Genomic DNA, 10,110 nt, shown 5'->3' on the forward strand with positions numbered 1-10,110 from the left:
ATTAAATTCTTTTTTTCTGCTCTCTTCTTAATTCTGCTTCTAGCAAACTTGCCTTTCAATGTATAATGGAGGTGCAGTTGTCCTATCTATGCCAGGGCTCTCTGACTTAAAGACTAAAATAGTCTCCAAATGTACATAACAGATTATTTGCCCATCAGATGCTACTAAATTCAGAGAAAGAAACTGCTCCTTTTCCACCCCTGGTTCTTCCTAAGGCCGAATTAATATATTTAATCTTCTACAGGATATTCAAATAGAAGCCTTGCTGATGCGAGCCTGCGAGCCCATAATTCAGAACTTTTGCCACGTAAGTGATGTCTGGAGAATCAAGGGTTAGAAACAGAACTGAATTCACTAGGACTCTGGCCCCCAAGTGTATTGTATCATCTCTGTCTTCACATGTTACTCCTGAGTGGCCAGCTTAGAGAAGTTGAAGATGTAAACACAATCCAGAGGGGATGCCACCGTCCTCGGAGGCCTTAGTCGGTCGTCCTTGTAGGTGTCCAGATACGTGCTTCGCGGCAGATGTTGGGATGCCCTTTAGAGAGGGACGGGGAAGGCCCCGTGGGCTTGGCTGAGTTGCCTCCAGTACATCATGCAGGACTTGTTAGCAGTAACAGTGGCTTCTCCTTCCAACTGTCTTCTTGTACCTGGATATTGAGCAAATTCTGTTACTTTATTACTTTATTCAAGTATTAAATTATCTAATTGTGGGAGCAAAACACACCCAGGACCCATGAGGACCTGACAACCAGGAAGCAAAGGAGTAAAAGCATTGACTGCGTAGTGCATGTTCCTGTTGGAGCTTCGTGCAGGGCCGCTTGCTGTGTGAATTTTATTCCCTAGATGTTTGTCCCTTGTAACTTCTCAGGCTTATTTTGACATAATTTAATATATACCTTGTTTGCATTTTTTTATGGACTAGACTATAAGATGTGTTTATTAATTGTTACAAATGAAGTGTAAATGTGCACTGCCTTTTCAGGATGTGGCAGATAACCAGATAGACTCCGGGGACCTGATGGAGTGTCTGATACAAAACAAACACCAGAAGGACATGAATGAGAAGTGCGCCATTGGCGTCACCCACTTCCAGCTGGTCAGTAACACTGGGCAGAGCCTTCTTGCCTTGACTGCTCTTGTGAAAAATTGTTTTCTCCAAATACATGCCCTATTTTGACTTGTTTTCAATAAATGTGTTTTTTTCCTGCTATGGCCAGATGCTTTGTTAGGCTTCTGAAAATTCAGTGATAAATACAATGGAACCTCAGTTCTCTAACTTAATGCATTCCTGAAGGCTGTTCGAGAAATGATTTGTCAAAAACCAAATAATTTCCTCCCAGTAGAAAAAATATAAATTGAATTAGTCCATTCCAGACCCTCCAGTGATTCCCTGCTTTAACCTTTCTTATATATAGTACATGTCTAGTGTACTGTTTAATCTTTAAAAAAAACACTTATTTTCTTAAATTTATCGAACCATCCCCTATTAGCTTTGAATGAATCACTTCAGCATTCATTCCAGTGGTGTCTTTCTGGTCAGCATGCAGCATCTTTGTTTGTTCATATATTACTGCCTCAAAAATGGTTGTCACTGGCTAACTGCTTTTTGTTTATCAAAATCAACAACAGTTTTTCTACCTCTCCAGTTGTCTCTGATCATTGTTTCTTTCACACCATTAGCAATATTAGCACTCTTGATGTTGTCTTTATGTTTTAAAACTGCTAATCATTGCTTTCCCCAGCAGCTAAAGCATTCTCTCCTTTGTTTGTTGCCTGAGAGACGCTTTTTGTCATGCAGAGGTATCAGCATAAAAGGGTTGTCAGTTTGACAACAAAGACATTTTTTCTATAAACAACTTGGTAGAGAACTGAGAGGGAGAATTTCCAGAAATGAGGTTTGACTGTATACAGTTGGTACCCTTAGGGAGTGTGTAATCCACTGGGGATAGAGACAGTAAGGAGGCATTTCCTGCCTCAGTCACATTCCTTGCTTTCATAATGTATTTTAGCCTTTCCTTGAACAGTCTCAATGAGACCTGCTGCTTTGGGTCACTGTTCATTGCAGCAGCCCAAATATGTATCAATACACTGGACTCTAAGCCTTCCCCCCCCCCCCTTAATCATGTTACCCAGATCTGTCATAATAAGAAGGTTAAGTCATGCTCTTCTTTGTTACCACATGTCTAATGGAAGTGTTTCTGGTAAAGCAAGCATTTTCTTGCCAGGAGGATGCAATCCAAGCATCTGTGTAGAATTCCCCTCTTCTGGGGCATATCGCCTTTGACAAATGGGTTCAGGGCCTGTGGGGTGGAACACAAACCCTGCCCTGTGGACTATGTTCTAGTAAGAGGAAGACACAGATAGAATCAGGTGAGCCTATGAAGAAAAATAATGCATGAAAGGGTTGGAGGGTGAAGGAGACAAGGGACTGTACAGGAAGGTAGTTGAATAGAAACACCAAGGCAGTGACAGAAAACCAGGGGGAGATCTGGGAGAAGGGTCCTTTTGGCCGAGGGAACAGCATGTGTGTGATCGGAATGGCAGCAGACTGCTGTGTGGCAGCAGAGGGAGGAAGGGGAGATTAGCAGTTCCAGAGCCTGTGGAGACAAGGACAAGTCCTGCAGAGGCCGGAAGGCTGGCTTCTGCAAACTACGAACACAGTGTCACCCAGCACTGCTGGCTAGGACTTGCTTCCAAGCTTCTGACTTTCTTTTTCATTGTTGTTTTTAGGTGCAGATGAAGGATTTTCGGTTCTCCTACAAGTTTAAAATGGCCTGCAAAGAGGATGTGCTGAAACTTTGCCCCAACATAAAGAAGAAGTAATGTAGCTTTTAACTGATTCATTCTGCTTCTCTGAAATGCTCCTTAGCTCCTGAATGAATATCCAAGCTGTCAGGCAGCGTCCTGCTCACCCTCCGGAAGTGTGGCCAAGCGCTGCCTTGTCTGGGCATCATCCTCACAGCTGCGGAGCCACCACTGGGGGGGGAGTTCCGATGTGGAACCTCGTAGACTAAGGAAGCATTTTTAATTTCCCCAGTTGGGGCTATGTCACTGGGGGAGCAGATGGAGGTTGTGTACTTGGGATCAAGTAGCACTGTGACGACGTCCGAGGTTAGCTGACGTCCTCCCAACATAACTCCACTCAGTTGTGTCTTCAGGGAAGGAGTGGCTTTACTGAATTAGAGATATAGTGAAAAACAAAGCCTTATTCATTTAGGAATTACATCTTAATGAGGAGAGTGATGAGTTTGTGGAGCATGACTACCTAAATCCTTCCCTGTCACTCTTTGCAAAGGCACATTTCTATTTCTATTTCCCCTCATATAAACCAAGTTCCCATTTTGCTCCGGTTTCTATACTTTTCAGGAATCAGTTTCACAGGACGTACATCAAAGCCATGGTTCAAGTTAAGAGCAGCCTTCCTCTCTGATCACATGTTTTTTAACAAAACAAGTGTTGAACTGTCCTCGCCTCTGTGGCCTCCCTGCCTCTCAGGAATATAGTCAGCATTTGGGCTGTGGCCCAACTTTTATGACATATACAGTCAAATTGTTGCTTTTACAGTTCTGAGAACACAGACTTAAAGGAAAGGCATTCAAAACATGGTGAAAGGGTCATGAGTTCTGGGAGGGGGTGTTGTGCTGGCCCAGCCCAGCTCTCAGCCGCCTGCCCTTGAGTGGCTCCAGCCAGTCCCAGGCCTCCTCCTTCCCTTGGCAGGGTGGACGTGGTGATCTGCCTGAGCACCACCGTGCGCAACGACACTCTGCAGGAAGCCAAAGAACACAGGGTGTCCCTGAAGTGCCGCAAGCAGCTGCGGGTGGAGGAGCTGGAGATGGTAATGCCTCAACCAGAGTCGCAGACCCAGAAGCCCTGGGGCAGGGGAGAGGAAGTGGATGAGGGGTGAGGGCTAATTGAAAGGTTTTAGCCACTATCGGGGCTAAAGTTTTACCATATGATAGCTTCTTGTTTTACTTTGTATTTGAACGAGAAAATACTTTTACTGTGTGAAACAAAGTCCAGAGCAAGACACAGCTATAAGCATGCAATACAGTCATTGCATAGTAATGCCCCCGGGATCAAAGGTCTCTCCTTTCACTCTGCTGTTCTTGCCCCAGCTTTGCCAGAGGCTGCTTTCCCTCATGATGGCTGCCTGCAGCACTGGGCCACCTGCCCCAAATTTATCTCCAGCAGGAAAATAAAAACAAGAGTAACCTCCCCCAGCATGAAAAAAGATCTTTCCCTTCAATTTGATAGTGCCAGTTTGAGGTCTGTGCCCAACCCCTGGACAGCAGCCGTCTCCGGGGGAGTGCCAGGCACTGGTCACCAAGGTGAAGTGGAAGTCAACCACAGTGTGCACTACAAGAGGAAAATTCTATTGTGCAGAGAAAGTCCAAGGCCAGCTAGTTAGTGGCAGAACTGAAACTAAATCCCCATTCTCCTGCCACTGCTGTGTAGAAGTTGTGGTTACCAGACAGGATCCAATCAAAAATATGTAGAACATTTGACATCTCCAGCTCAGAGTAACCTCCCTTTTCCATGCTGGTTCCCGCTCCTGCAGACAGAGGACATTCGTCTGGAACCAGATCTGTATGAAGCCTGCAAGAGTGACATCAAGAACTACTGTTCCACGGTGCAGTATGGCAACGCCCAGGTAACTTTTTGTTGTTTTTTAACTGCAAAAGTAATGTGAAGGTGACATTTTACTTTAATTATTTTGTGTGTGTGTGAAGGTGACATTTTAAAAATTAATTCTTTAGTGGGATAGGCCTCATCACATCCTATCCAACCTAATCATCCTCTCACGAGTTACGCCAGACTTTTCCCAAAGTTTCTCTTTGTCTCCTATTTATTCTCTTTCCTCTTTCAGTTTCCATGTCTGCCTAATCATCTCTTAATGATCCTTCATATGCCTCCTCCTCTCTCTAGCTTTCCCAGTACCCTGCACCTCTGTAGTTAGTTATTCCCTCACCATGTCCCCATTGCAGTGCCTCACCAAAGGCCACACAAATATCACCTAAGAAACTTTTTTTAAAAATACGTGGAAACAGGGACCTACCCAGAATCATCAGGAATGCAGTGCAAGCAAATAATTTTTTTAAGAATAGTCCAAGGATTTACTTTATATTTCCCATCACCATTTATCTCCTTTATGCCCTCTTCCACCTCCGCCCTCTGCCCCTTGCAATCACCACACTGTTGTCCATGTCCTTGAGTTCTCTCTCTTTTTCCTTTTTTGTTCAATCCCTCTGATTTTTTTTTCATGTTCTCCCAGTAACTCAACTGCCCCCTTCTAGTTCAGGGCATCGCCATGGAGCTTTCCTTTGAGATAGTGGCTTCATTGTCTTCTTGTCCCTGGTGTTGTTGACGCAAAGTCTTAGGGCAATCTGATTCTCACTTCTATTAGTTGATCTGCCTCTGAGTTTTGTCTTTACCTTTAATAATCTGTATTTTCACTGTGATATAATTAGGCATTCTTGTTTTTTTTTACTTCCTTATTCTGGTTGGCTTTTTCAGTCTCAGAATTCATGCCATTCTGCTGTTTTCATCCCCAAGATCTGCAGTTGGTTCTTTTCATAACCTGTTCTTGCTTATCATTTACCATTTCCTTCTGTGTTGTTCTGAGGCTATTAAACAATATGTTTTGATTGTGCTGTTACCTTTTCCCTCAGTTACTTGATGATTCTCGGTTGTGCCTTGAGAATTTCACAGAAGTCTCGTGACTTTATACTACAGCCCTGGCTACTGCAGCTTTCCATCTGCTTCTCTTCTGCATCGTTCACAGAGGATTGAGGGAAGGAGTCAGGATATACTTAATTCACTACCGTAAATCCATACTGTGCTACTCTGTGCACCCACTCTTCCCTCTGGCCCTCACCTCACTGTTGTTTGTGCCTGCGGGTTATTCATATGTGTTCTTTGGCTAATCTCTTCACCTTCTTTCATCCAGTCCCCCCTCTGACAGCTGTCAGTCTGTTCCATGTAGTTATGCCTCTGACTCTAGTTTATTTTGTTCGTTAGAGTCCACATATAAGTGAGATCCTATTTTTCTTTCTCTGACTGGCTTATTCACTTAGCATCATAGACTTTATGCGTTTATGTTAATCCACTCATCTTTTTTTACTGTACTTGTTTGTTTATATAAAGTTTGCCCTGTGTGGGGTAAGAATTGGGTCTGATTTATACCTGGCATCTAATGCTCTATTCTCTTGTGGTAAGTGGTGAGTTGAACTGAACCTCCAGGCTTGTGCCTGCAGTCTAGTCAGGGTTATTGGTCCAGAGAAAGCCAGAGAGCCTCCTGTTTGCTTCAAAGGAATCTTGACGAGGATCAGCTCGAGAAGACAAAAGAAGCCAGGGATCCTGAATGGGTTTCCTTCCCTTTAGAGCTCAGTGCAGCCTGCTATTCATTATTTTTATATGGTTGGTTTACTATGAGCTCTGAAGTTATACATCTATAAGTATAATTCTCCTTGGTAAGGAAACCCTGATTCCTATTACCTAGGAATTAGACATGGAAGGTGCTTGGATAGAAAGGGGGATGTACTAAGATCTGAATGCTTCAGTCGGAAGACGTGGATTATCAATCCTGGTGCACCCCTTAACTTGACCATTATCCTACGCCCTAGATTATTGAATGTCTGAAAGAAAACAAGAAGCAGCTAAGTACCCGTTGCCACCAGAAAGTTTTTAAGCTGCAGGAGACAGAGATGATGGACCCAGAACTAGATTATACGCTCATGAGGGTCTGCAAGCAGATGATAAAGGTAAGAGGTCCAAAACCAAGCACTAAGCACAGGGTGAGTAAAAATGACAGCATAACCCTCTTTATTTTATTTTTTTAATATATTTTATTGATTTTTTTTACAGAGAAGAAGGGAGAGGGAATAGAGAGTTAGAAACATCGATGAGAGAGAAACATCCATCAGCTGCCTCCTGCACACTCACTCCTGGGGATGTGCCCGCAACCAAGGTACATGCCCTTGACTGGAATCGAACCTGGGACCCTTCAGTCTGCAGGCTGGTGCTCTATCCACTGAGCCAAACTGGTTAGGGCAGCATAAACCTCTTTAAATGTCAGAGGAAATTCATATGATCTTCCCGTTTTCATTGTTTATACAGCTAAGACGTGGTTCTCAAAGTCTGGTCCCAGACAAGCGCATCAGCATCCCCAGGGAATCTGCAGATTTCTGGGCCCCACCCAGATCTGCTGAGTCAGAAACTGGGAGTGGAGCGTCTGGTTTAAAGCTCTCTAGACGATTCTGATGTACATCAAGTTAAAAAAAAAAAAAACCCTGAGCTAAGATAACTGACCTCACTTAGACCTGAGCCACGAATAACTAGAGGTCCAATGAATATATGATTGGTTTTGGGGACGATTCATGGTGGTCTACTGGGAAAGCCACCTTCAAAATGTCCTGACATTAATCCACCACCATCGAAAGGCTTTTCCGTTTGACAAGTTTTTTGGTTCATTTTCTTCTGCAGTGAACGTTCTCTACAGCAGGGCTGATTGAGAACTAGACCTCAGTTCCTGGATCTGTCCATATATACAGAGATTAAACTTAAGGTTCTGACCACTTACTTCCGCTTCCCTTTAGGATAAAGTGCTACTTTTCAACCTATCAAATAAATTCCACAGAGAATTATGAAAGTTAGAAGTCTTTTGGTGGGCCTGGTAGAAGTGAGTCCTCTGTAAAAATGGAAATATCAGGGTTGGGTTTGCAGAAACTTGATATTACTTTTATAAAGATCAGTCACCAGTTCACATCCCCATATTCAGATGTCATCCCCTTACTAGAATTAGCAGATAGAGGTGGAATTTTTTACTAGTCCGAAATGGAGCTCTGACTTCAAGGACTGCAGTTAGGAGATAAACCAGATGGGTCTTTTCCACACATCCCTGTTCACATCGGTTACTGGGTAATTCCTGCGTTTCCCATTGGAATTGGGTAGATATCTGGCCACCTGGTACAATTAAATTCATGCTTCATAATACTTACGCTCATGAGATGCCACGTAATGTAACAGCCATGAGGGTAGAGAATCAATCCTATGTAAACTAGGAGACACTGAGGTAGGAGAAAGAAATGTGAGAGCTACAGTGGAAAGTAGGTACAGAATAGGGCTTGAGGCTGAATGCTTAGTCATTTCTCTTGTACCAAGTGATACCTGCAGGCTGCTTCTGTCATAAGCTTCTCAACAGATGTTTGAGTAATACAGGTGATGCAGATGGTGTTAATTGCCATGTTTGAATAGCTGTTTTTATAAAACTTTGATTCTTTGCAGAGATTCTGTCCAGAAGCAGATTCCAAAACCATGTTGCAGTGCTTGAAACAGAATAAAAACAGTGAATTGATGGATCCCAAATGCAAACAGATGATAACCAAGCGCCAGATCACCCAGAACACAGGTAACATCCTGGCTTGGCTTTCCGGGCTCCACACTTAATGGAACTGAGTGGGCGGATCCATGCCTCATAAAACTGTAGGTGCTTTGTTGCTTGGGAATTTTCAGGGAGAGCTTGGATGTAAGCAAAAGGGCTTAATCCTCCCTTGAATAGTATCCAGGAAAACAGAACAAAAGCCATGGGAAAGAAGAGGCTGAAAAAATAGAAAACTGCCTTTGAAGGGCTTACAAAAGAAATCAGGGCTAGATTTCTTGAAACGTCTAGAGATTTAATAAAACTTCATGCATGTGGCAGGTGAGTATATGGGTCATTGATTTTAGAGCAGAGAAATTTTATCTCTGAGTTACCTTGTAATTAAGTGGCCAAGGTGAGTTGGATATTCTGTTATCAGTGTTTTCAAAGCTAACTGTATGGGGAAGGTTGATGTTTGTGAGGACTGCTCAGAAGATCAGTCTCAGACTCTGAGCAGCTGCTGCCCCGTAGAGGGATTCCTGGTTTGTATTTCTGACTAAAAACAAATAGAGCTCAGTATATATACATTCATTGAATAAATGCATCAATGGTTTATTTGTGGTCATTGATACAATATGTCCCTTTTTGGAAGGTGGCTCTCTAAAAATTTGTGAATCCAGTTGGAATACATATTTTATCATGTTCTTAACACTTTCTGCTCTAGATTACCGCCTAAACCCTGTGTTAAGGAAAGCCTGTAAAGCCGACATTCCTAAATTCTGTCACGGTATCCTGACTAAGGCCAAGGAGGATTCGGAACTGGAAGGCCAAGTCATCTCTTGCCTCAAGCTGAGATATGCTGACCAGGTAAATTGGCCCGGGCTCTCCACAGAGGTGTGTTCATGGAGCCGCCTCTGTTCCTGGCACTGGTTCTCGTGGGAAGGCCTCAGCTCGCTCCTGCTGCCCCAGGACCTTTTTATACCTTCACCACGTCAGGGGCCAAGTCAAAAGCTGAAGTTGTCTAACAGCCTGACATGTTCTCCCGTTGTCACATGTAGCGCCTCTCTTCAGACTGCGAAGACCAGATCCGGATTATTATTCAGGAGTCTGCTCTGGATTACCGACTCGATCCTCAGCTGCAGCTGCACTGCTCGGATGAGGTAGGATTGGGGATGAACAGAGCTCGGTTGTGAACAGAGCTGGTCAGAGAAGTTTCATTGGAGCAAAGTTCTTAACTCTCTTTACCTGAGCCCTGGCTCCAGGGTGAGTTGAAGGGACACCTTTAGGCTCTCCATCGTCCAAGTTCCTGGTTCTCTGTAACTCGGAATTAGTCCTGTCACTATGCAAGACTGATTCTGTAGTTCTCTATGAAACAAAATCATTCTCCTATTATGTCTCTACATATAGTTTACTCTTCCCTTCTCCTAGTTCTGATAGGGAACCCAGAACACCCCAAGACTGGCAGAAAGATAGACATGCTCCTATAATAGCTCTAAAGAAGTGCCGGTCCTTGGAAATCATTTGACTTCCTAGCTAGAAAGGGCTAAGTGGAGAACCTTGTTCAGTGTATGTGAACTTGAGGGGGTCGTAGCTAAAAAGACTTCAAACAGCTTACTCAGAGCTGTCCAAAAAAGATTAAGTTTTAATCTGTGCCGCAATCTATGTTCCCGGATATCTATCTACCTACCTATCTCTCTCTCTCTCTCTCTCTCTCTCTCTCTCTCTCTCTCTCTCTCTACCACTACCTCCCC

The 10,110-nt window shown here is 43.7% G+C and overlaps 1 protein-coding gene across 1 annotated transcript in view; it reads left to right on the forward strand.

Moving 5' to 3' along the window:
- The window catches only part of GLG1 (golgi glycoprotein 1), a 57,096-nt gene that overhangs the window by 40,393 nt on the left and 6,593 nt on the right, over window positions 1-10,110 (forward strand). Inside the window, exons 15-23 of the mRNA XM_006755824.2 lie at window positions 245-307; window positions 986-1,099; window positions 2,734-2,822; window positions 3,721-3,838; window positions 4,562-4,654; window positions 6,627-6,764; window positions 8,287-8,410; window positions 9,084-9,226; window positions 9,418-9,519. Of these exons, the coding sequence (XP_006755887.1) occupies window positions 245-307; window positions 986-1,099; window positions 2,734-2,822; window positions 3,721-3,838; window positions 4,562-4,654; window positions 6,627-6,764; window positions 8,287-8,410; window positions 9,084-9,226; window positions 9,418-9,519 (984 nt within the window). The remainder of the gene's footprint in view (window positions 1-244; window positions 308-985; window positions 1,100-2,733; window positions 2,823-3,720; window positions 3,839-4,561; window positions 4,655-6,626; window positions 6,765-8,286; window positions 8,411-9,083; window positions 9,227-9,417; window positions 9,520-10,110) is intronic.

This window comes from Myotis davidii, unplaced genomic scaffold, assembly GCF_000327345.1.
Source record: "Myotis davidii unplaced genomic scaffold, ASM32734v1 scaffold453, whole genome shotgun sequence".
Classification (NCBI taxonomy): Eukaryota; Metazoa; Chordata; class Mammalia; order Chiroptera; family Vespertilionidae; genus Myotis; species Myotis davidii.